This window comes from Helianthus annuus, chromosome 17 (assembly GCF_002127325.2).
Source record: "Helianthus annuus cultivar XRQ/B chromosome 17, HanXRQr2.0-SUNRISE, whole genome shotgun sequence".
NCBI classification, from domain to species: domain Eukaryota; kingdom Viridiplantae; phylum Streptophyta; class Magnoliopsida; order Asterales; family Asteraceae; genus Helianthus; species Helianthus annuus.
In genome coordinates, this window is record NC_035449.2 from 45,985,527 (window position 1) to 46,012,491 (window position 26,965).

Consider the following 26,965-nt stretch of genomic DNA (forward strand, 5'->3'; position numbering starts at 1 on the left):
CGGTATTTGTTTGGTCCCACGTAATTACTATTTCATAACTAAACTGTTTATAGTAAGAACTACTTAGTTTTTAATATAATGAATCATAATACAAGTTTAAAGTTAAGGTGAGACTTATATTGTATTGCTATAAAAATCCATATAAATTTATTTCGTATATGAATAACTTGATATTTAAAAAAAAAATATCTCACAGCTTAAATTCCACTAAAAATCAAATAGTTTATAATTTTTAGTATTAGAAAAAAAGTGCCCCTGCATCCCAGCACTTGCTTTTTATTCATGACAAAGTGAAGCAACGGGGTGTTTGTCTTTGACAATGCCATTTTTGTCCTTGAAAGCTCCATTGTGGATGCTCTAAGCGTAAAACAGTTAACTAATAACAATATGTAGTTATTGTGAAATTGCGTGCATGCCTATAGCATCCAGTAACTCTGTAACCTACCTAAGACGGGCCGCTTTCGGTAGAGGACCGAAACTAGGCGGGTCGGGTTGACCTGGAACTTTTAAAACTAAATTAAACAGTTAACACATAAAACATAGTTACAAAACAAGTCATAATCCAATATAAATGACAAAGGGCAGTGGATCATACCAAAGAACCAGATCCGTTTCTTCAAGAGATCGATTTTTCTTAACCCAAGTAGCCAATCCTTCACCGACACGTGGATTCTGATTAGGGAACTCTCCACCAGGAAACATTTCTTCGGGTTCATATTGTGTGACCCACAAATTGTGCATCAAAAAAGCAGCTCTCCTCAAAAACTTAGCCTCGGCCCCACCTAATGGTAAACAGTTTGATCCAGCTACTCGTTTGTAGCTGGTCAATTGACCGGTTCGATTTAAAGTTCTTGTGTTCCTGATCTGAATCATGGAACATCTATCATTCATAGGCTATAATAAAGTTCACTATATAGGTCACCAAATATGTATCTAATTTCGTTATTTAACTATTAAGTGTGTTATTTAATTTTAAATTCAAAACATAAAATATACTTTAGAAAATGTTTTTTTTTTTATTATTTTACTCATTATTTTTTGAGTAATATGCCTTTTTCGTCCTTGAGGTTTAGCCAGTACTTTCGTCCAAAGGTTTGTTTTTCCACATCTGGATCCAAAAGGTTTAAAATCTTGCTATTTTCATCCGGCTCGTTAATTCCATCAATTTTTCTCCGTTAAGTCAGGGGTATTTTTGTCTTTTTATTAACTTAAAAGGGCAATTCGATCGATTTCACTTTACGTACAAGAATTTAGCATAATGTACAAGTATTCAAAAGACCGAATTACCCTTTAAGTTAACAAAAACGATGAAAATACCCCTGACTTAATTGAGAAAAATGGATGGAGTTAACGAGCCAGGTGAAAATGGCAAGATTTCAAACCTTTTGGATGCAGACACGAAACAAACAAACCTTTGGATAAAAGTCGCAAAACCGGCTGACCCTTAGGGACGAAAATGGCATTTTACTCTTATTTTTTTAATATCACAATTACTATCTCATTTCACAAGACCTCTTTGCACATCTCTTTTTAGGTTATCTTGTCGACTAATCTAATCAGATCTTGCCAGACATTTACAAACCTAATTATTAGTTTATTAGAACTTACAATATAGATATATCCAAACACTCTCTCCTATGGTCCATTTTATTATCATTGCTTTATCTAATTCTAACGTATCTTATCACATAATCAAATTTAAAACACATATTAACCCCTTAAATGTGTGTGTGTGTGAGAGAGAGAGATAGAGAGACTTACAATCCAATGTCGGGCAGATGAAGGATTACAATCACGTATTGCTTCGAGTTCAGATTTCAACAGTTTTTCTTCAGTGTAGAACGCATTGTCGTGTACATTTGCATCTCCTGGTCCTTCAATTTTAACATCCACCTCAACCACCTGATTGTGGGATTCACCGGGCTTACAGTCAAAGGACATATCCATTCTAGCAACAAAAAAGTGTTGATGAACAGGAGCATAGAGTCCAAGTGCAATTGTAGTCCCGTATTTTCTAGATTCACTAGGTTGTAAAGCTCCTAAGCTAAAAATCCCGGTTAGTTTCACCTCCGCTTCTATTTTTCCATCCTGATAAAAGTACCACAAATCAGTAAACAGGTAGATAATTCAAGTGATTTTACCACAAATCCACATTCTGAACCAATGAGGACTTCTAGTTTGTAACTTTTCCTTTTCGACATCTTTTCCCACTTTTGAAACTACATTGCTTGCAAGAACTTTGTACAAGTCATTTTGTTTCATCATAGCAAAGGGCATCATGCTCCCTCCTCTGTTACCTATGTATACTCACTAATTCGTTATTGCTAATAAGATGATGTTTGATGTGTTTCATCATATCAAAGGGCATCATGCTCCCACCTCTGTTACCTATGTATACTCGCTAATTCACTATTGCTAATAAGATGATGTTATCATCAAAATCTCACCAGAAACTCCGTATATCCTAATATATCCCAAATTATACAGCACTTACTCCCAAAGCCCTAAATCCATCACCAATAATACTCTATTTATGTGAGCAAATGAGATTAAAAATGTAAATCTTGTCAGAAACCCCAAATTAATCCAACAAGAACAATAGAAAACCTGACATCGGTTATCGACTTACAATCAAAACCCTAGATATATCTTAAACTGTCATGTTATCTTAATCGGATCTAACATGCTGTGCGATCGCAATGCTTAACATGTGTATGTAAAGGATGAGTAGAACGAGATCATAATTAACCCTAACGACGCGATTAGGTGATCTAATCGAAAGATAGATGAATGATTATAGTTAAAAGCACAAATTAATATAAATCAAAATAAGAAAAAACCTGACATTTGCTATCTTTGAGAGGACTTCTTCGTCTTGGCGATTGCTGCATACTAGTAAATGACAGTGGGGTTAGTGGGAGTTGTTCTAATCACTTGGACTCAAAACCCTAACGATAGGTGGAAAGGCTAAAAAGTTTTTTTTCCAAAAATTTGGCTGGCGCTCAATTAGGCCGCCCTGGATAAAAACTTAAAATTTGTTGTTGCTACCACCAAGAACGGTGACAATTTAGTATTTTTATCACGTAGTTTTATATTTCTCACGGATTTAAGACCGAAAATAAACGGTCACAAAATTTGTGACCATCTAGCTACCATATCGTAGTAAACATATAAAAATATGCTGACTTTAAATTTATTTGGGAAATGGGTAGCTAATTTGCTACCGTATTATTTTGGTAGCAAATTTTGGTGTCAATTGCTTAGTTTTCTAGTAGTGATATGTCTGTGGTCCATGAGACGCTAATGTGTTCGAAAAGCGGAACACGAACTTGCCCATAAAATACAATGTTAAATCGTTTAGTAGCATCTCTATGGGTTTTTAAATAAAATTCACGGGTAACATCATTTGATACGACTTGAACACGATACAGAAAAAACAGGTTTTGGTCGATTAACATGACCCGTTTTAAGAAAGAGATATCGGGTTGTGTTCGTTGGTAAGAGTCCACTAGAATGAGCTTAGTGAAATTTCCATCAAGGTAAGGATGCCACTCCTAGCTTGATGTGTAATTTCGTGTAAATCGAGAGCGCGAGAGTCCTTCACCAAAGCGAGAGTTTTACGCCTATTTTGATGAAATCGTCTCGTTTGTATAATACGAGTGTTTTGTGCCTTCACATGGTCGTGTAACTTTGCCTTAGGAAAGGCATGTGTCTTGAATTAAAAAGTAGATACAAGCACGTAAGAAGACTTCTAAGGAATTTAGCATATTAATCAACAATGGTCAAATAAGGTGCTTAACTATAGACTATGTCAAAAGCATGGCAACTTTTCCTAATTCCCTATATTTATAGCTCTGATATCAATCTGTCACACCCCAACCGATGACGTAAACATTGTAGTGAGACGAAAACGACATTGCAAGAGACTTCATAATGTCTAAATGTGACAAGTATTAAAAAGTACATTTTCATTTCATCGCTAACGGTTCAAGTATATGATTTGAAAACAAAAGTATAACAAGTAACGTATTGCTAATCGAATAAACATAAATTAAACTTTGGTGTGTTTCTAGTCCTTCCTACTAGATTCTTTTCAACGCGTCGCAATCTCAATCTTGCAATATATATTAAAGTAACATGTCAACAGATAAAGTATTGGCGAGCATACAAGTTTTGGTGTACTAGCGTACGTATAAAAGAGTTTATCGATATCCACATAACAATAACGCATATTAAGGCATAGCATAACATAATCTAGCATGCATCACATACTTGTAAACCCAAATATTCCCGCTAGCGTAATCTTGTCACAATCCCCCACCCCACCCTGGGAGCGGGAGCCGTGAACCAGTTAAGTGGCACCGGTGTTTATTAAATACGCAGCGGAAAAATTTTTCATCAGCATCGTAGTTAGAAAATAATTTCAGAGTTTATAAAAACACCAAATTTTAATATTAAATAAATGAGCTAAAACATATATTCAATTCAATTGTTTTTATAGGGATAAACCCAAATAAATAAAACATAAATTTTTTCTTTTATTCAGGTATTTATAGCCACTTTATTTAACCCTTCAGTGCCCCATAGCTGTCTTCTATTATCTTTACAACAAATTACCTGAAACGCGTGTTGAAAACATTTTATCAGCAAGAAATACTGGCGAGTTCATTTCATTTTTATAAAAATGTATTGTTATACTTTACAACATCAAGGGTTTTTATATTTGTTTATGCATACCCAAAACTCAATCAGTATTTGTCACATGGTAGCAGTTCCGATGTGACGGTGGTCATATCACTCATTAGCTAACTTTTGTCCAATAGTGAAGTTTATCAAGTAATATATATATATATATATATATATATATATATATATATATATATATATATATATATATATATATATCCTACTATTATTCAAATGTATTTGTTACTAGGCGATTCCCGTGACGGTGGTCATATCACTGTTGATCATATTTTCAACTAGTGATTATGGTCGTATCACTGTTGATCATTCTCTCAACTAGTGACTTTGGTCATATCACTGTTGATCATTCTTTCAACTAGTGACTGTGGTCGTGTCACTGTTGATCGTTCTTTCAACTAGTGACTTTGGTGATATCACTGTTGATCATTCTCTCAACTAGTGATTGTGGTCATATCATTGTTGATCATTCTCTCAACTAGTGACGCTTATCAAATAATGTATACCAAACTCCACATATCGGTAGTAATTGCTGAATACATAACCCAACTATACGTGTATAGTAATAGATTACTAGTTATATTAGCTTAATATAACAGGGGTTAAAACTAATATATTTATTACGTCACCTATACATTTAATAGTTATATTATAATATTAGTGCTAATACCCGCGAATTTCGCGGTGTTGATAAATGATACGTCTCTTTTTTAGGAAAAAAAGTTAGTTTAAACTGATCATAAAAGAAATTGTATGCATGGACATACTATACAAATATTGTTTAATACATGTTTCTTACAAATTTGTCAGTTACGTTAAAATTTGTAAAGTTTATGAAATAGAAACAATAATTAAAGATAATAAATTAAAGATATAGATGGATAGTATAATACTAATTCAGGTGTTACTGTCATTGCAAAAAAAATGATAGTTAGGATCGTCACTTAGTTGTAGATAACCTTCGACATTGCTAATATGTTCGTATTCTTGCTGAATCAAAGGAGCGTTGTTTAACAAAAGTTGTCGACCATGATTATTGAATATAATGATATTAAAATGTGTCGAATCCTTTAATTAAAGATAAAATATCACCATGATTTAACCGAAGATCTTCTATATCTCCATGATTTAAACAAAAATCCATAGTGGTATGATGGATTTTGGTGGACATGTTATTACTGCTTGTGATGTTTTGGTTTGTTGGTTACTAGTTTACTGTTAAAGACAATTATCACTATATGATAGTGATGGATACCATTATTTTGGATATAAATTTTAGTGGTATTTTTTATAAGTGATTATTGATGTTCATAGATAGTTTTAAGTTAAGATTTGGTTGTTTATATGTTATTTATATTATTGTATAAGTTTGAAGTGAGATTAGTTAAACTTTTAATGCATCAAGTAAACAATACAAATGAATATCATAAGACAAAAAATAAAACAGTCAATGTTCGGAAACTAAAAGTAAAATAAGTAACCTATAAATTTGTAAATATCTCTTTGTATACAACATTAGTAGTTTTATTCGTAATCTTCCAGTCAACATCTAAAACTAAAAGTTTTAAGCCGTCCATGCTTTTGACTCTTGACAGTGCCACGTAGAGTTGTCCATGAGTAAAAACAGGCTGCCTTAGAAACAAACCAACTTTCGATAGCGACTGCCCCTGGCTTTTGTTTATTGTCATGGCAAAACAAACTGAAACTGGGAACTGTCTTCTTTGTAGCTTAAATAGTATTCGTTTGTCTGATGGTGACAAATTAATCCGTGGAATAAAAGTTCTTGTTCCAGCGTTACTTCCAGAAATGACCTTTGCTTCAATAATCCGATCACCAAGTGTAACGACTTGTAATCTTGTACCATTGCATAGACCATTTTTCTGATCTAGGTTTAGTAAAAGCATTATTGGAATACCAACCTTTAAAACTAATCTGTGATTCGGCATACCTGAAAGTTTTAGACCATTTAGAACATCAGGGGGTAAACATTGTGTCGTATATGGTCATTTACATCCTCGGATTGGCAAATCGAATCAGAGCTTAGATACTCCTTTTGTTCACTAGGAAACTGTGCCAATAAAAGGTCATTTATTTCGTGAACAATCTCGTTCTTTGGCGCGAGTATAGCTCTTTCTTGAAAGTAGTTAGGATCTTTGAAATGTTCAAGTATCGAAGGATACACAAATTTGATTAAACTACCAACTGGATCAATGGAATCAGTAATCAAGAGTTCTTCCGGAATGTCAATAACAACCTCACCATCATTTCGACCACCAACCTTGCCCTCACCAATATCCAAAAGCCAATTTGCAAATTCTTTTGTTTTTTCAATATCAGCATCATCCATCCCAACAGGTAACCTCATATTCTTTTTTAGCTTTAGTAATTTGCAATTGCTCTAAATATATGATGAACTCAAAGAAGCGTTAACAATGTCTTGTCTAGAACCATTAGCAACAACTGGAAGAATCTGCCTAAAGTCACCGCCAAAAACAATTACCTTTCCTCCGAATGGTAAAGATACGTTCTCTGAAGAATCAGACATAAGTATGTCTTTTAAGGTTCTATCCAAAGCTTCAAATGCATGTTTGTGAATCATTGGAGCTTCATCCCAAATAATAAGCTGAGTTTTTTTTTTAAAGATGAGCAATTTCGGTACCAGGTTTCATGCGGCAAACAGAATCTTCATTTAAATTCAAAGGAATGGCAAATCTAGAATGTGCTGTTCTACCTCCTGATAGTAGCAAAGACGCAATACCACTTGACGCAACATTTAATACAATTTCACCTTTACTTCGGATGGCCGATGATAATGTCTTCCATAGATAAGTCTTACCAGTCCCACCATATCCATAAAGGAAAAACACCCCTCCTTTATTTATTCTAACAGCATCCGTAAATACATCAAAAACATGTCGTTCGTCAGTTAAAGCTGCCAACATACAACGTAACTCATCTTCCAGAGTAGCATTGTTGTAAGATAGCTCTTCGTGAATCAAATGATTATTAGCTGAAGAAATAGATTCACCGTCTGGATACGGCATTGTTGCAAAGTTTCTGAGCGAGGAGTTTTTACGAAGTAAGAATTTCTCAACTTCTAACAACGCAAAATTCTTAATCTGAGCGTCAGAGTAATTTAAATCTGTCAGAAAACCAAATAAAAACTTGTTGGTGCAGTTGTCTGTCGACTACATCTTCGTTCGTGTCTTAGAATGATAGAATGATAAAGAGAGAGAAGCCCGAAGACTGATCAAGACTGAAGAACTGAAGACAGCATTGGTGTGACTCGATAGTCGACTCCATCAACATCTGAGGGGGAGTCTGTTGGTGCACTACATCTGCTGATTCCGTCTTGTATCGAGTCAATGTCTTAGAACGTTAGATCTGGGCACGTAATACTAGAAATAGTGAAGATGTATAGGTTTTAGATGTTGGGCCGCTTTTAGAGTCAAATTAGATAGTTGGGCCGCTCATTAGTCAGTTAGATACATGGACCGCTCGAATGGTCATGTTCTGGACCGCTTTTATGACAAGATGGTTGGACCGCTCGAGTAACATGTATGGGCCGCTTATTGGGCCTGTCCAATAAGCGGTTCCCAATATCTATAAATAGCCTGATGAGCGATCCCATTTGTAACGTTGCGTAGAAATCGTGCCGAAGTTCTACCGGTGCGAGATTTGAGCTGTAAACGTTTGAAATCAGTAAAACAAGTAGTTAAAGTGATTTGCCTGCTGTTTCTACCTTAGTTTCTTGTTATTCCGCACCTGAAACCAAGGAGAAAGCCTCTGAACGACTCGTTCGGGTCAACACACGATCCTACAAGTGGTATCAGAGCTCAGGAGGAGGTTCTCTGCAGAAATTAGCTGGATTTTGTCACTTTTTCTTACTTCTACACCTTCTTTTTCTGATTCAGGAAGATTTCACGATCAGAATTCGTTTAAATTCTCACAGATTGTGCAAAATAGTACCGTGACAAACCCTTAAAAGTTTGGGGTTGAAATTCAAAGAATTAGTGGGTCAAATCATCGTCCGAAGTTGAATCGCTCTTCGGAAATTACTCCGGATCGCTTATTGGATTAATCCTGAACCGCTTATTCGTACGTGTTAAGGACCGCTCATTCGGTCGGATTGCTCTTGAACCGCTCATCCGGACAGAACTTGAACCGCTCATTCGGTCGGATTGCTCTTGAACCGCTCATCCGGACAACTTCTCGAACCGCTTATCTGGACTGGTTCTGAATCGCTTATTTGGACTAAGTGTGAACCGCTTATCTGGACCGCTTATCAGTCAAAGTCTGATCCGAGTGTACATCGTCCAGTTTCGCTTAACCAAATCATGGGGTTCAATATCTTTAACATGACTCAAGAAGAATGTGATAGAAGAAGAGTACTAACGAAAGAATTTGATTCATTTTCAGGTTTTCCAGGAGAAAGCACAAGATGTATCATTGAGAGATATATACATCTTGTTAATTCAATCTCCGAAGTTGGTTTAACCAAAGCATCAGAGGAACGGGTCGAAAAATTTGTCAGTGCGTTACCTCAAGAAGAATGGGAAAGTTATATCTTAAGATTAAAACATTCTGAAGAATTTTCTAGTCTGACAATTAGTCAACTCATTGGAAAAATTGAAGAACAGATGAAAATTAACGATGAAAAGAAAAAGGAAGCTTCAGAAATCAGAGAATTTGTAAAGTCTGGATCTTTAAGTTCTACGTTAGGATGCTCTAAATGTGACAACTTGAAGACAAACAATGACAAACTCATGAAAGACACAGAAAGTTTGGCATCTAAAGTCAACAAGTTGAAACACGAGAAGCATGCTGCTGAAAAACAGATTCTTATGGTTCAGAGTATTTGTGAGAAACTTAAAGCTGAAAATGACAAACTGTTGGATGGTTTGAACAGTTTGACTTTTGAAAATAAGAAATTGAAAGAAAAAGAAAAGGTTTTTGGAGAGAAAATTAAGAATTTTGAAATTGAAAAATCAAAAATTGAGAAAGATTTTCAAAATCAAATGAAAATTCTTGAAGATGGGAGAAATGTGTTTAGTAAAAACAACATTGAAAAACAGAAAGTGTTAAATTCCCATCTTCAGAAAATCATTAAACTTGAAAAAGAAGGTGAGTACGCTCAAGTGAAAATCAAAAAGTTGGAAAAAGAACTTGAAAGCAAACAGAAATCATCAGAAGATGAAGATTTCTGGATCAAGTTAGAAAACAAAAACCTGAAAGCGAATGAATCAAAATTTCAGGAACAGATAAAAGTTTTGATGGATGAAAAATCTGTTCTTGAAAATTTGAAGATTGAGAATGAGAAAACTATCAAGTCTCATTTTGGGAGAATATCTCAGCTTGAAAGTGAAGCTGAGAATTCGAGGAACAAAATTGATGAACTTGAGAAGAAATTGAAAGGTTTTGTGACTAAATCTGACAGTTTGAATTTTCCCTGTCCAAAACCAATCAATTCTATGCCGATAAGTGAAAGAGTTGAAGATTGTGATGAGAAAACTGATGATGAAAATGAGGAATTTTATTCAGCAGATGAGTCTGAGACAGAATCTGATGCTGAAATTAAGAAAAAGGAGAAATTTTTGAAATTAAAAGAAAAATTTCAGAAAACTGTTTTACACTCGACTGAAAAGGGAGAATGCTCTAAGCAGAAACCTGTGAAGAAGATTGTAAAACAGAAACAAAAATTTAAAAGTGAAGAAAAAAACTCATCAGTTCAATCATCCAATCGCAATCAGAAATCAAAAGATTTAAAAAATGAAAATTCAAAAATTGTTGGGTGCAGGATAGATCACAGTGCTTCAAAGTCAAATTCAGCAAGGTTGAGGAAGGAGTATCACCAAGCCAAACAATGCTTTGATCTGAGCGTTTGGACTAAAAATGGTGATAGGTACGATAACAGAGTGTGCTACAGCTGCGGCTATCATGGACACATTGCTGTTAACTGCCGGTATTGGAGTTATGAGACCAGGAGGTGCTTTAATTGCAACATCAAAGGTCACATTGCCAGAGATTGCCCAAGGAAATCGAATGAAAGATTGAGGGCTAATTCTCAGAAATCGGCAAAGATTCCAGTCAAAGTCAAGCCCCAAGAGCAAAAGGTTCTGAAACCTAAAGTTCCAGTACAGTCAATTCAGGAAAAGAAAGTTAAACTTTCACAGGGGCAGAAAGACCGACTGAGGAAGAAGAGGAAGAAAGCGAGAGAATATCTCGAGAAGATTTTGTCCTCGGATTCACCAAATAGAAAGAGTAAAAGTTCTGATGAATCAATTTCCTCGATTGCAAAGTCTAGCAAGACAGATTCATCAGATACAAATCTGAGGACTAAAGAGGAAAAGAAGAAGAAGGAAAAGGTCTGCGATGAATCTGACAGATCAAAGTCGGACAAGCCACCTGCAGGCAATGATTCTGGTATGGTAAAACCAGAGGAGCCATTGGTTAAGGTAAAAGTTGAGAATTCTAGTTTAACGATGGATGATGCAAATTTTCCACCATTGTTGAGCAAGAATTCAAAATCACCCAAGAACAGTCAGGCTTGGGTGAAATTGTTTAAATAGAAAAACCTGACTTGCCGGAGATCCCAAGATGGTATCGTGGATCATGAATCGGCACATTTCTTGAGAAATTTCACTTTGGTGATTTTTCGCCTTATAAGTGGTAAATCAGGGACATTAAGTTGTACTTGATTTTCTACTGATGGTTTATGATAAAACTGGAAATGATAAATCTTTGAAATGTTTGAAGAAAACAAGATGAAGAGATATCCCCAAATCTACAAATGGTTGGAACACAAACTAATTTTTCCGGAAAAAACCATTTTGATTGAAACAAACTTAAGTGTTTTGAAATCATTATGGGAAAATAGTTTGTTGTGAGGGGGAGTTCTGATTGTTTTTGCACAAGAATGGTGAATTGGGGTAATTCACATAATGTTGTCAAGTTTCTTGCATGGTTTGTTTTCAATTTTTTTTCTCAGAAAATCAAAATTGAAACATATTTTGATTTTAGGGGGAGTATTAAAATTTTGAAAAATTTAAAAAAATTGAAAAATGAAAATGAGTTTTGTTGCAAAAAGAGGAGATGATAGTACATCGGTGGACTATCACAGCATGCTAGAGATTTGTAAAGACAAAATTGTTTTTAAACAAGTCTTACTAATGATGTGTCAGTAGGCTTCACACAGTTAGTAAATTGTATTCGAGATATAAACATAAAATCAAACTTACTTATTTTGTGGGGAACACTACTTGGATATATAGGTAACCCCTGAAATCTCGTCTGAAAGGTTTCTTATTCTGGAATACTAGGTTCTTGTACTCAAATGATGTCTGGGGTATTATTCCGGGACTTCTGCTGAACGGTGGTTCTGACCTAGTCCCTGGCTAATACTTTCTTCATATGCTTGAAACATAGCATAAAAGCCCTCAGCTGATTAGACAATAAAATTGATGATCAGTTGTTGTAGCTAAAACGATCCTCTAAAGGGGACCCACTGCTAAGTCGAAGCTGATATCTCTCTGCTGAACGGAAGTTCTGACCTGAGATCCCTCAGTTCTCGCATTTTTCCCCTAATTTATATACAGATATCATTTGTAGTTATACTTACCTGTAGATCAGAATATTGGGATCTGGATACGGGAGTATATTCAAGAGGTGGGACACTCAAATAATTTAAGTGCTAATACATTAAATACATATCTTGAATCGATTGAAAACTTGTGTAGAGGTTTAAGTGGACAATAATACTGACAATCAGAAGTAAATTTGTTTTTTAACATTTGCTGATTAATCAAGATCAACGGTGTTGGTGATATGTCTAAAAAACTGATATGATCCTCTTGCACAATCTCTCAAAAATAGTGTTCATTTCTGTTTTTCTCTATATTCAAAAAATCCAAAAATATTGTTTGTTTGTTAGATATTTGAAAATTACAAAAAGATTTTCGACAACAGAGTGTGAAGAACTGATATTTGACATTTCAAGTGCTACACATGTTGAACTTGTGGTTTGAGAGAGAATGTTAAATTGTGAAGATTTGAAATACAAATTTGGTTCATTAACTTGAGGAATAAGTTGAATGGTAACCTACAGTTTGATCTTCATAATTTTTCTTATATGATTTGCTGTGTCATTAAATTGAATTGCAAATTGTATTAGTTTGTGATAGTATGGTTGAGTTTTGCAGGTTTCTGATCCTGTTGCTACGAATAGCCAGGAGACACATCAGAACCAGAGGAGAGCTTAAACAGAGAAAGCCAGGAGTTGATTTCAATGGTGATAACGATTTCCAGACAGAGATCTCAGCATTATGTTTGGGGGAGTCTGATGAAAGTTAGAGCCAGAGAATGATCCAGGCATGTGATTCCAGGAAGGAATTCCTGAAGAAGATATTATTCCAGGCTGAGTTCCTGAAGAAGGCCGAACAAGATTGAAGAGTTGTGATTGTTTGAAGACTCTCACTAAAGATTCCGTCAACATTCAAGGGGGAGTCTGTTGGTGCAGTTGTCTGTCGACTACATCTTCGTTCGTGTCTTAGAATGATAGAATGATAAAGAGAGAGAAGCCCGAAGACTGATCAAGACTGAAGAACTGAAGACAGCATTGGTGTGACTCGATAGTCGACTCCATCAACATCTGAGGGGGAGTCTGTTGGTGCACTACATCTGCTGATTCCGTCTTGTATCGAGTCAATGTCTTAGAACGTTAGATCTGGGCACGTAATACTAGAAATAGTGAAGATGTATAGGTTTTAGATGTTGGGCCGCTTTTAGAGTCAAATTAGATAGTTGGGCCGCTCATTAGTCAGTTAGATACATGGACCGCTCGAATGGTCATGTTCTGGACCGCTTTTATGACAAGATGGTTGGACCGCTCGAGTAACATGTATGGGCCGCTTATTGGGCCTGTCCAATAAGCGGTTCCCAATATCTATAAATAGCCTGATGAGCGATCCCATTTGTAACGTTGCGTAGAAATCGTGCCGAAGTTCTGCCGGTGCGAGATTTGAGCTGTAAACGTTTGAAATCAGTAAAACAAGTAGTTAAAGTGATTTGCCTGCTGTTTCTACCTTAGTTTCTTGTTATTCCGCACCTGAAACCAAGGAGAAAGCCTCTGAACGACTCGTTCGGGTCAACACACGATCCTACAAAACTAGGCCCATAAGATGTAAGAATTTGTAAATAAATAGTGTAAAATTTGTTTAAAAATATACTTATTACTAAATAACATGTGTCAGACAATTTAAACAAATAAACATAATATAAAAAAAAACTGTTTCTTTAAACAAATTGCTTTTTTATGGTATAATAGAATACATACCTTCAACGTCTAACTCTTTTTCTTGTCTGTATACAATGTCGTCTGATAAATATTTCCATGTGTGGTCCCATACAAAATCAGGTCTAGACAAACTACCAGACATCAACATTGTTCCAAATAAAGTTCGTATATAAGAAGCAGTGCCATAAACGTTTGCTTCTTTAATCGCTTCAACATACTCGTTGTCATCATCCAAAAGCCCATAAGCATAGCATGCATCTCTAAACGTAGGATATAATCGACCGTTTACAGTCCGAATATCTTCAAATGATTTTGGTCCCTTTACTTTGTTCAACAATATTCTTAGATAATAAGCTTCACCGGTTGAAGGGAAGACAGAATGAATCCTACCGATTGAAGAATATCTTTTCCTTATTTCCCAACTTCGAGAACTCGTTTTAAAAACAAACTTTGATGGAAATTCAACATAAGTAAGTTGACGTGCCTGAGGTAATCGTTCGTTACACTTCATCCAAGATAAGAAGATAGTTGAAACAACAGATGGTTTGCTAAGAACATCGTCAATGTCATCATCTTCACCATAAACTACATTTTGTTGACCAGGAAGATGAAAAGGCAGACGCATTACTGAAGGATATCGATAATGAATGTCATATGAAAAAATTCTCCATGCAGATTCGCATGCAGAAATGTATCTTTTGTCCAAACAGGTGTTTTCGGCGAACTTCTTGGGAAATTTTTTTGAACATTTACGGTCCAACATGCAAGGAGAATTCATGTTCAGAACACCACACGGTCCATGAATCATGTAGTCAGCCACCAATTTATACAACTCAGGATCTTCATCTCTATCAGGAATCTCGGTAGAAATGATTGGATCAAGTTAGTCAACGGACGCTATCTTGCTATCAGGATGCATGAATACACAAATATGCGCATGAGGGAGTCCACATTTTTGAAATTCAACGGTATAGACAACTACAAAACAGGATTAGATAATGGAAAAACATTATAAATACAAACATAAGTAAATCTTATATAGACAGATGATTATTAATAAGAATAATTCACAACTTATTGAATAAAAGTAAAAAAGTTGTATACTTCATAATTAAAAAGAAGCGTACCTGATGTAGTGAGTAGTACGATAATGAAGATCAAACACGTTGATTCTACGAATACCCGTGTAGTTATTCCCCAACCCCCAAATTGCAACCCAAAGGCCACGTAATTTGAAGTGAAAATTTCAGTAGCTTCAAAATTCAATTCTGATTATTCAAATGACTAGAGGGACATATAAATAAGAACATAAATTCGAAATGGGCCTAAAAAAGATAACGGGCCAAACACAAGCCCAAAAACAAAATGCCCAAAATACTTAAAAAAACATAAAAATGCAAATAACTAATGGAAATAAGCGTTTTTAGGCCCGGACGATGACCCAAACCGCCATAGGCGTTTGCAGCAAGATGGAGCTCGTTCTCACGTTCGTTTCGCCTGGTCGCACGCCCAAAACGGACCCCCGTAGCCCAAGTTAGAGCCATTTTAGTGAAGCCCCTTTTGTTACGCGATCTTGGGCCTCCAAATACAAGATGGCCCGCTCCTCCACACTTGGGACCGCATCAGTACCAAAGTTGACTCTACCAAGTAAGTTGTTATCTTTAAGGTCCTTAGTTATGGAATCAAGCTTGATCTTGAAAATTCGACACAAAATGTCTGGTCTATCTTCAGGTCGTATGGTCGTATCTTTTAAAAACCTTTGTATTTCAGGCCACTTTAGGTTACATGTAATCGTGATGAAGAAATCCGATTTTAGACATGTCTTTGTTGCCATCATTATTTTCCTTTTGTATATTCTGCAAAGTATCAGATCTCAGGTGAGTCTGCTGTCGTCTTATGTAAAACAACCATTCGCTCTCTATCATAGTGTAAGCATCAACAACAAATTGTTGGAAAAGTCGTCTTGCATAATGAAGGAGAGAAAATTTGTTTACACGGTCTTGAAGTCGATAAGCAAAGAACTCACGCATAGTACACATTGCTCGCTTGCTATTGGTGTCTTCGGTAAGACCTCTATGAAGGATGTCAACTCTATACATATCTTCTCCATACGGGAATAACAAAGGATATTGTAAAGAAAGATACGACGGATGTAATTCACTAATACGCTCGATACGACCTGTTTTGGTTTTTACGACAATATCTCGATTTTCAACAGCCTGAGTTATATCTCCAATAACCAATGCAGCAACTTCAGAAGCTTCAGGCAGGTTGTAAGTTCTACCGTCTTTCGATCTCTTACCAATAAGACATAGCTTTAAGTCGATATGAGGATTTTGTTTAAAACAATCTCTGGCTTGTCGATATGTTTTAACCAAAGCATTGTTAGAGTCTAGCATATTTGTAAGTTGTTGGATAATCGCAATATCATAAGATGTTTCGGCGGATGAATACGAACTGTCTGAAGACCTGAAACTTGCAACATACGAAACATTTATTAATATCTTACTAATGTAATTTACTTAAAAAGTAACGTAACATACTGAGATTAGAATTAAAAAAAAAAACATACCCAACAGCGTTTTGGCGGTTGAACACTTCATTATCCGTGTCATATATATACAACTGGCTGAATCTTGGCTCATCCCCATCAACTGGTAAAAGGCTACCAATTGTATGGTAGTTTTGACCACTTAATCTAAAGACATAAGGAGCGTTTCCACGGTTGATAGTTTTGTCAATCCTACCTCCCATTGAGGCAAATGAGAACATCGAATTATATCGTCGAATATTTTTAAAAAAAATTACTTTTAGCCTCACCACTAACAAAAAGTTGTTTCAAAATCATAGGAGGATGTTTTAGGTCAGGAAACAAAACTTTACCATACGCACAACAAAGAGAAAAGTTCGTTTTGTTTGCCTTTTTTTCTCCCCTGTTGGCCTCGGATCTCCATAACTTTGCATTACATGATTGACATACCATGATCTGGTCACCATGATCCAAGTAATCTGTATGTTTTTTTTTTTTTTGTGATGCAATAAATAAGTTGACAAACATAATATTTTTTCAAACAAACAAATACGAAATTAGTAAACTGCAAAGGAAATAATAAGTAAGGCAACTATACCTTTTGAAACACCAGTCAACGTGTTCCATACAATGTCAGGAACGTAGTTATCAGACTCTGCTGCCAAGTCAACCATAGGTATTGGTTTAATATTTCGACGAATGTTTTGTAACACACGCTTCCCCTTTGACATGCTTGTCAATATTGAATGTGATGGTGATTTATTGTTAGAGTGTCTTAAAACACCATTGGAAGATGCGTCATTTCCTATATGTATAGAAATGCATACATAAAAGTATAGAAGTTACGGATGATGGACTGTTAGAATGCAAATTTAAAATTACCTAAATCGGCTGAAACGTTGATATATGTTCCAAAGCTAACGGACGATGGAGTGTTCACTGTAAATGTTGTATTCGGACAGGAATCTTGGTTTCGAACCAAAGATGAATTGAGATTGATACTCGTAACATTTCGTTGCGATGAATGGTTATTTAATTTTTTGTTTTTCAAATATATCATTCTGGCTTTTCTTCTTTCAACAGAGTCATCGGTTTGACTATTGTGAACAATAACTGATATCAAATAGGAATTAATTAGACACACACACACACACACATATATATATATATATATATATATAATATTAGGCTGCATTTCTGAAAAGAATTTTGAACTTACCATTGGAGATATTAGACAAAGGAGTTGTTGAACAACGATTTACGGAAGGCACGTCCGCAATTGATAATGCAGTGTTAAATGCAACTGTGGTATTCGGACTCAAATTTTCTTTATGAGATATAGATGAACTTAGATTATTGATCGTGCCATTACTTCCAGATGATCTGTTCATGAGTCTTTTATTATTCAAATACATCCTTCTTGCTTTTCTTCGCTCAGCTGACTCATTTATTCGATTATAGCGAACACTATCTGTACTCAATTAGAGATTACTTATTATTTAAACATATATAAAAATATTAGACTACATTTATGATTGAAAACTTGAACTTACCATTCCATATCTGAGACAATGGAGTTGGTGGACTACAAATTATGTTAGGAACGTGTGCGTTGGTTGATGCAATGTTAGGTGTAAATGTTGTATTCGGACTGAAATTTTCTTTGTTATGCATAAATGAGTTTATGGTACCATTGCTTTGGGATGCATTGTTATAGAACCTTTTGTTGTTCATATATATCCTTCTTGCTTTTCTTCTTTCAGCAGCCTCGTTCACTTGGATATTGCGAATAGTAACTGAAATGAAACATTGATTAATAAAATATTACATATATTTTTAATAATAATAATACACTGTAGTAATCGAATTTATAGTTGAACCTACCATTGGAGATATCAGACAAAGGACTTGTTGAATATCCAATTATGTTAGGAACATCCGTACTTGAGGATGAAGTACTTTTTCGTCTTCGTGACATTTTTTTGAATATTCAATATATCTCGCATGTATTATAAAAAAGATTAAATAATGTACAAATGAAAACGATAAAGGAAAACAGTAATAAGATAATAAAAATAGAAAAATACAAAACTATATCGCTGAAATGAAAAATTCAAAGACTTCCATCAAACATGTAAATAGTAAAGCAAGATAAATAATAAAAGATTATTAAACTAAGTCTTCACAGAATGTATAATGTTATGAGAGAACATACCTTAAGAGAGAAACAAAGAAGACTTATGTGTTCTTCATTTAGAGAATGAGTGATACAAATGAATAATGTTTGATACAATGAGTGTTTATATGATTTGGATTTATATAGATTGGCAAAAATGTTAAAAAAGGGAAGTAGGAGTAAATTATGGATGAATTAATATTGAATAGCAAGTAAATTGCAATCATATTTGATTTAGTACATTTAACATAAATGTCCAAGATATGAAGTTGTTATTGTTTTAGAATAAATGAAAAAATAGGAAACTGCAGATAATTGATTTACATAGTAATCAGAGGTGGACCTAGCATATAAGAAGGGGCAACCTTCACTACGGCTTGGCGCTCCGGCGGTAGTGTAAAATTAGTGTAAATTTTGGAAAATTTTGACGTTTTTACGATTTCGTTACGGCTTTTTTATAAAACGTTACGGCTTGGCGGATTTTCTAGATCCGTCACTGATAGTAATATAACAATTGTTTCTACTAAACATATTAACGTAATTGTGTGTGTGTGTGTGTATATATATATATATATAATAAAAATAGGTTGAAATAAAATCAGATATTATTTAACATACATATAAGATTTTTGGAGAGTGAAATAAATGAAGCTATTATTTAAAGATAAAAGGTAAGACACATGTATAATTTATATTTTTTTGGCAGAATAAAATCAAGATTATATAACTTATAATGACTCAACCATTGTTATTGACAATTGTATATTATAACACATCAAAATGAAACACAATACTGAAATATAAAATCAGTATGTATATAATGTAGATGACAAATGTATCATGCAAAATGCAACAATGTAGAGGCTAATGTAAACCTTAATAATTGAAAGACAAACAACAAAACTTCTAATATTTTAAATATAATATATATTATTGAAATACCAAACTGATTCAAAACATGATATTTTCCACACAGAAAACAAACCAACCAAGATCAAGTAGTATTATAACATAAAATAATAAAAAACAGTTCGAAACCACGAAAGTAATGCATAATAAATTATTTCTCGAGCTTTGGAATCAGCAACTTCTTCTTCTCATCACTGTTGACATGTTCCATTTCACTTGATTTATGCACCTTTGTTTCTGACATCAAGCAATGCTCTTCCTCATCATAGACTTCTACTAAGTTACGCTTGACATCATCTTTATTAGCAATTGTAGTAGGAGTGTCCATGTCAGCCAAAACAACGGGTGAGACAGTGTTGTCCATGTTAGAAACAGGAGTTGTGTTTACAGATCCAGTTGCAAGACAATCCTACAAAAAGGTAGTATGTATTTATAAAATTGAATCATTTAAAAGTTTTTCAGCACTAACATTAGATTGGTATCGAACACATTAAAAAATAACCTTAACTTCATCGGCTGATTGACTCTGAAAATCAGAAATACCAAGATTCATGGAACAATTTTCTAAACCCTGTGTGCGTGAAAATAAACAGTTATGGAAAGGTATATAATAAAAAAGAATGGAAGTAAACATGTTAAGAGAAAAAAAAATTAAGTAACAAAGTGAAACATAGTTTATAGGAAAAGCAGAACATACAGTTATCTGTGGGAAACACTGTTTCTGTTCAAGTACAGATATAACATTAGGATCCACTATAAGTTTGGTGATACCATACTTTTGGATGTTATACTTCAAAACATACTTGGTCACTTCTATTTTAAAAGCAATTTTCTGGTTGACCAAGACATCTAGTTCAGCAGGAGTCTTCAACGGATCAGAACGCTGACATAAAATAAGACAACATATAAGGAACATGTATAATTTATAATAAAAAAAATTACATTAAGTCAACATACAAACTCAGGATTGGCATCAAGAATATCGACAACAGACTTTCCAACCAACTTCCATGCTTCACGATCAAAGAGAGTTAGCGTAACAGAAGCAGAAGGGTCTTGCACCCTAATATGTATCTTAAACCTGTGAAAATTAAAGTTGAAATGTTTGTATCAAACGTTTATTAAGTGAATACGTTTAAATAAAACAAAAAACACAAATACGTTGGTTTAACTTACTTGGGAGAAGCAGTTATTTCTTTGTTAATACAACGAACAGAAATACATGTCAGAACCTCTTTTTCTGCTACTGAACCATTTTCTTTCGCTTCATCAATGAAAACAGGTTCTTTGTTTATCTTTTTGTTACACCTGTTACAGCCATCATAGAACCACCCTTCATCCTTGTAAATTCCCATAATGGTTCCAAGAACAATGACTTTGCTAACCTTCACACATATTTTATAAGGTATTATGAAAAAATGTTTATTGCATAAAGTATAAAATAAGTAAGTGATTTGAAAATTTACCTCAGATATCGCAAATACATCTGAAATGTTGTAAAAATCTTTACTCTCCAAAAATTCTTCTTCCACAGATTTGGTCATGAAACCAAGGCTACTTGACTCACTTACCTCAACATCACTTGCAAGCAGACTACAAAAAAAAATACTATCCAAGTAAATGTATTATGTAATATACTTATAATCAACGAAATAAGTCAGTTTGTTAATTAACCTTGTTTTGAAAACATTCACTTCGTCGAAATCATGGTTGTAAAAGAGCCTACTCACAGTATATGTGTAACAACTGCCACTAAAATCAATAATTAGGACAATAATTAGTCAAAAAGAAAACTCTAATTGAGACACCCAAGTAATTCTGCACTAACCCTAAAATTTTCATAACAATCAGAATCAGGATCAGGGCCCCTAAAACTCAAGAGGGATAAACCCTAGTTGGTAATATCTTAACGAATTTTACGTGGGAGCTAAGTTTCAATCGAAACCAACTCATCTAGCCTATACCCACAGCAAGGCTACTCTAGGCTAGGTGGGTTTCCCAGGCGAGTCGCGACAGAATCACTGTCGTCTTACGCGACACGCGGGCGGGTTAAATTTTCAGTATAAATAGAAGGGGTTGGGACTTGAATTCAGATGTTCATTTGACGTTAAAACTCATAATACACACTGAGTTAGACGTAAATTACTATCAAACACACACTAATCACGAGGTGCTGCCACAATCAGGGTAATAACTCGATCGCTATTACGATTCAACGTCCGATCGATTATAACTATCCAACGATAGTCCGGGTGTTGCTCAATTGAGCTTGTACTTTGATTATTCGTCGTGATTTCGACTTGAATATTTAAGTGCTGTTCGAATTCGGACTATACTCTGTTATTCGTTGTGAATCCGATTGAATTATCGAGTATTGCACTGATTAATCGTTGTGAGGGTTTAATCTCGTGAATTGACGTAACTGCTGTATTAGTTACTAACCTGTCCATGTGTGCATTGTGTTAAATTAGGTTTAATCAAGGCTAATCAGTAGGCTTATATCTATTGCTCGTTAATCTGCAAAGTGAGTCATTCTTCTTTTTAAATTGTTTTCTCACCATTTGTGAGTAAGTATTACAATACCTCAAATTATTTTCAAGGTTATAATTACAGGGATTAAGTCTTTGTAATCACCAAATTACAGCTGGTATGTGGGGTATTGTGCACATTACTATGTTTATCACTCTATGTGAGTGAATATCACTCTATGTGAGTGAACCGTCACTATTGGGGCGACGGGACCCAATAGTGATATGACCACAGTCACAGATCCGGTCGAGTGACAAATACCCATTCTTGATAATTGGTTGATAGAAACATTGTAATCGCTCTTAATACTGGGAATTTATAACTAACAGGTCGTTTTAGAAAACTGAATGATTCACTCAGTATTTCCCCGCTGACAAAACTTTTTTTTCAAACATGTTTCAGGTGATCTGTGTGATCCAGGAAAAGTGCAGTAAAGCACTATCAAGCTCAGAGAAGTGGCTCAGTGTAAATAAATGAATAAAACATGTTTTGGAAAATAAAGATTTCTGTGTGAAATCAACTTATTGTAAATTATGGGATTCATCCCTTAAACTTTGTGTAATATACGAGCATTTTCCGGTGAAAAGATCCTGTTGTAAAAAGACTTCCGCTGTCGCATAAATTAAATACCACGGGTACCACTGAAATCTGCCCGCGGCCCCCGACTCCGTCCAGGGTAGGGTCGGGAGCCGCGACAGAAGGTGGTATCAGAGCTAATAATTAAATTGAGCCACTGATTAAGCCTAAATTAAGTATTTTGTCCAAATGCTTAATTTTACTAATTGTTATTCGGTGATTATATGTTTTATTAACTGGTTATTTTTAGTTACAGTATGGGTAAGCAAAAGCTGTCTGCTATCTACCACAAACTAGATGTGGCATCTTCTTCTAGAAACCCAGTAAACCTAGAAGAAGGAATCTTTGTCCGCAAAGCAAACTATGAGAATCCTCTTTCCCCAGAGAAAAGGGATTCGATACTTAAAAAGAGTCAGGAGAAAAAGAAACCCCGAACCAAGAGAGTTAGGTTTAACCCAGAAGTCCAAGAATTGGGTAATAGTGCACCTTGGGAAGATAAAATAGACGGGAAATGGGCAAATCTCTATATGCTAGCTACTGTAGTAGAAAATGCAAATTTCTAAATAACTGATAAGTTGGGGCTAGTAAGAAAAATCACAAATCCAGTAAATAAATAAAGTCCTAGTGTGTTTATTTCTGTTGTCCTTTGTATAAGTTAGTATGCAATAAAACTTCAGTGTTTGTTAAACTTTGTTCCAAAGTTTTAACATTACATTCTTGTATTTTGCATATATACTATGCAGCATGAATGAGATGTCGGAAGCATTCCAGAATCTTAACTTATATCCAGTGCCTATTGAAGTCTCTCACGACTTTACTGGTTACATTGCTGACATAGAAGAACCTGTGGAATTCCAAGCTCCACCGCTGGAAAAAGCCAAACCTAAAAAGAAAAGAAGATACGTAGGGTGGAGGAAAGTACGCCGTAGGAAACCAGCCACTAGGAAACTTCCTAAAATAGAAAATCCTGTGAGCATGAACAAGGGAAAGGAAATAGAAACTGGAGAAAGTTCGAAACCACCAGAAAAGGAAATAGGAATAGATCTTAAGCAAAAGGGAATAGAAATTGGCGAAAGCTCTAAACAGTCTGAGGAAATCACGTTCCAAGACGAAATAGACCGCCTACTGGATAATTGTGATGTTCTAGAGCCTATCAATGATAATCTTTTCTCTTATCCTGCTACAGCCCAATTCCCACTAAACCTAGGACCAGCTATTCCAGACCCACTAATTCACAAAAGACCATTAGGCCAAATAGAGGAATTGTGGACTAATGACTGGCAATTCCAAAATATAGTTAATAGTCCCTATAGTTTTCTCCCACAGTTTGATCCAGAACCTATCCCTAATCCGCCAATGAGCTATGAAAATTTAGCTGAGTTACGTCAGTTTGGTGAAGAACTGATAGGCACCGGGAATAGGATCCGGGAAATGGGGGAGCAGATCTCTTGGAAGTACGACGAGAGGGAGCGTCGTTACTAAAACGGCCAGTGGACCAAAAGATAGGAAGGGCTGGAAAAAGTTTTATGTATTATAACTAATATAGTAAAACTGACTCTGTAAAATGGGCAATAAAACCTTGTAAGATATGGTGTGTACGGAGGCATATACAATATACAATAACAAAATGAAAGTCGAGAAATCGACAATTTTGGTTATGTTTGTATGTTGTAGTAATTTATGTATTCATCTGTGCTAAATTGTTATTAATAAGTTAGACACTAATAAATTCCTACTAATTAGCAGATGGAAAACGCTAACAATGAACCAATTAATGAAGTAAATCAATCTGAGCAAGAACCAGAAGATCAATATATCACCCGACAAGATATTGAGCACTTTATCGCCCAAGGAATAGCCCATGCTATTCCAGAAATTGTGGCTGCTGTTCAGAAACCTGCCGAACCACAATTAATTCCTAGTAAACGTATTCCAGAAGATAACGGCAGTAACAGCATAAATGGAGGCGGCAATCATGACGATCATGATCCGCAACAGGCCCCACTCCCTAAAAGAATAAAAGCTGCAACGCCTGGTTGCACTTACAAAGAATTTCTTGCTTGCAAACCCGCAGAATTTGCAGGTAATGAAGGGGCAACTGCAACACTGCGTTGGTTAGAGAAAACCGAGGCAGTAATTGCAATAAGTAAATGTGCCGAAGAGGATCAAGTGATGTATGCATCAAATCTGTTCAAGGAAGGAGCACTAGAATGGTGGAACACGGTCCTCCAGGCAAAAGGGAGAAGGATAGCCTATGCTATGAGTTGGGAAGAATTTAAGAATCTTGTAGAAAGAAAATTCTGTCCTGAATATGAAAAAGATCAAATGGCAAACAAATTCCTCAGTCACCGTATGACAGGGGTAGATTGTCGGGGCTATACTTCGACATTCTTTGAATACGCAAGGGTAGTACCAACCCTGGCTTCGCCAGAACCAGTACTTATTTCCCGTTACATCTGGGGGTTAATTAGTGAAATCCGAAACATCGTTAAAGCTGCGAGACGTCGTACCATTGACGATGCGGTAGAATTAGCTAACACCCTAACGGATGAATTAGTGCGCACAAGAGAGGAAGATCGTAAGAAGGAAATAGCTCAAAAGATTACCCAAGGATTTCGTGTGGGTAATACCAAGAAAAGAGGAACAGGGCAATCCTCATCATCTCCCTTCTGCAAAACTTGCAAAAAGAAGCATTATGGACAATGCAATATGGTTTGCAATTTTTGCAAGACCAAGGGACATAGGGAAGAAGACTGCCGGAAGAAAACAAGAATTTGTTATAATTGCAGAGAAAGAGGTCATTTCCAATTTGAATGTCCTAAATTAGCTAAACCCGTAGCCAACCAAGTCAAACCAGCTGAGGGAGCAGTAAAGAGAAATGCGCGAGCATTCCAGCTAACCACTCAAGAGGCCGAACTCATTCCAGATGTGATAGCTGGTACGTTCCTAGTACATGACGTATTTGCAAAAGTATTATTTGACTCTGGTGCGAACCAAAGTTTTATTAATACTTCATTTTGTCAAGCTCTTAAGTTACCGTTAACCACTCTTAGGCAAATTTTCACAGTTGAAACCGCAGAAGGAAATTCTGTGAAAATAGATAAAGTCTGACAAGAAGGAAAAATAGAACTATTAGGTCATAAGTTTTCTGCAAATCTGTTGCCAATGAATTTAGCCGGATTCGATGTAGTGTTAGGAATGGATTGGTTAATAGCCAACCATGCTCGAATCCTATGTGATAAAAATGCTGTAGAAATTCAAACACCTTCCGGAGAAGTAATTTTAATTACTGGAGATAAACCTCGAAAGCCACTGAAATTCATTTCAGTAATGAAATTGGCTAGTTATTCAAGAAAGCAGGAGATGGTGTATATGATTTCAGTAATCGTTAGCACTAAGGATAAAGAACTTCAGGATATCCCGGTAGTGTCAGAATACCCAGATATTTTTCCAGAAGAATTACCTGGACTACCACCTGATAGAGAAGTAGAATTTAGAATTCATTTAATTCCAGGTTCTGCACCAATAGCTAAAGCACCATATAGATTAGCACCTACCGAAATGCTAGAACTGAAAAAGCAATTAGATGAATTATTAAGCAAAGGATTCATACAACCTAGTTCATCCCCTTGGGGTGCACCAGTGTTGTTTGTGAAAAAGAAAGATGGATCGATGAGAATGTGTATCGATTATAGAGAATTGAATAAGGTTACGATTAAGAATCGATACCCATTACCTAGGATTGATGATCTTTTTGATCAATTACAAGGAGCTAGGTACTTCTCAAAGATAGATTTAAGATCCGGATACCACCAGTTGAAAGTGCAAGAAGAAGATATACCGAAAACTGCTTTCAGAACTAGGTATGGTCATTATGAGTTTACAATCATGCCCTTTGGGTTAACGAATGCCCCAGCAGCATTCATGGACATGATGAATCGCATTTGTAAACCATACTTGGATAAATTTGTAATCGTTTTCATCGACGATATACTTATTTACTCCAAAAGCCAAAAGGAACATTGTGAGCATTTACATGTTCTCTTAACCTTGTTAAGAAAAGAAAAACTTTATGCCAAATTCTCGAAATGTGAATTTTGGTTGCAAGAAGTACAATTCTTAGGACATGTGGTAAACCACGAAGGTATCCATGTAGATCCTGCTAAGATAGAAGCCATTACGAAATGGAAAGTTCCACAAACAGCTATGGAGATAAGAAGTTTTCTAGGCTTAGCTGGATACTATAGAC

General features: G+C 35.4%; 3 protein-coding genes and 2 long non-coding RNA genes across 5 annotated transcripts; all 5 read right to left on the reverse strand.

Moving 5' to 3' along the window:
• Positions 1–539: 539 nt before the first annotated feature.
• On the reverse strand, positions 540–2,115 carry LOC110924140 (copper methylamine oxidase; the record flags this gene model as incomplete). Its single annotated transcript, XM_022168177.2, has 2 exons — positions 540–864; positions 1,762–2,115. Coding segments are annotated over 2 exons (663 nt in total), but the record flags the coding sequence as incomplete, so codon positions are not given.
• A 4,070-nt stretch (positions 2,116–6,185) lies between these two features.
• Positions 6,186–14,621, reverse strand: LOC110924141. The gene is made up of 5 exons (XM_022168178.1): positions 14,036–14,621; positions 7,383–7,846; positions 7,205–7,327; positions 6,904–7,102; positions 6,186–6,652 (listed from the first exon to the last, which is right to left on the reverse strand). Exons 1-5 carry the CDS (start codon positions 14,619–14,621, stop codon positions 6,186–6,188), a joined length of 1,839 nt encoding a protein of 612 aa, XP_022023870.1.
• A 5,085-nt stretch (positions 14,622–19,706) lies between these two features.
• LOC118479356 lies at positions 19,707–20,176 on the reverse strand. The gene is made up of 2 exons (XM_035987019.1): positions 20,114–20,176; positions 19,707–20,020 (listed from the first exon to the last, which is right to left on the reverse strand). Exons 1-2 carry the CDS (start codon positions 20,162–20,164, stop codon positions 19,763–19,765), a joined length of 309 nt encoding a protein of 102 aa, XP_035842912.1. The 5' UTR covers positions 20,165–20,176; the 3' UTR covers positions 19,707–19,762.
• A 117-nt stretch (positions 20,177–20,293) lies between these two features.
• On the reverse strand, positions 20,294–20,852 carry LOC118489273. Its single transcript, XR_004886976.1, has 3 exons — positions 20,788–20,852; positions 20,569–20,692; positions 20,294–20,494 (listed from the first exon to the last, which is right to left on the reverse strand). It is a non-coding gene; the product is annotated as an uncharacterized LOC118489273 (long non-coding RNA).
• Positions 20,853–20,867: 15 nt separating this feature from the next.
• Positions 20,868–21,349, reverse strand: LOC118489274. The gene is made up of 3 exons (XR_004886981.1): positions 21,286–21,349; positions 21,078–21,204; positions 20,868–20,996 (listed from the first exon to the last, which is right to left on the reverse strand). It is a non-coding gene; the product is annotated as an uncharacterized LOC118489274 (long non-coding RNA).
• Positions 21,350–26,965: the final 5,616 nt, after the last annotated feature.

Excerpts from the sequence above, each read along its gene's own strand:
- LOC110924141 (XM_022168178.1), bottom strand. The coding sequence starts at position 14,621 with ATGCGTCTGCCTTTTCATCTTCCTGGTCAACAAAATGTAGTTTATGGT. Across the intron at positions 7,847-14,035 it reads AAAAGAGTTAGACGTTGAAG|ATTTAAATTACTCTGACGCT; the intron begins GTATGTATTCTA and ends GTTTTCTGACAG. Across the intron at positions 6,653-6,903 it reads TGATTCCATTGATCCAGTTG|GTATGCCGAATCACAGATTA; the intron begins GTAGTTTAATCA and ends TAAAACTTTCAG.
- LOC118479356 (XM_035987019.1), bottom strand. The coding sequence starts at position 20,164 with ATGAATCTTGGTATTTCTGATTTTCAGAGTCAATCAGCCGATGAAGTT. Across the intron at positions 20,021-20,113 it reads AATCAGCCGATGAAGTTAAG|GATTGTCTTGCAACTGGATC; the intron begins GTTATTTTTTAA and ends ACCTTTTTGTAG.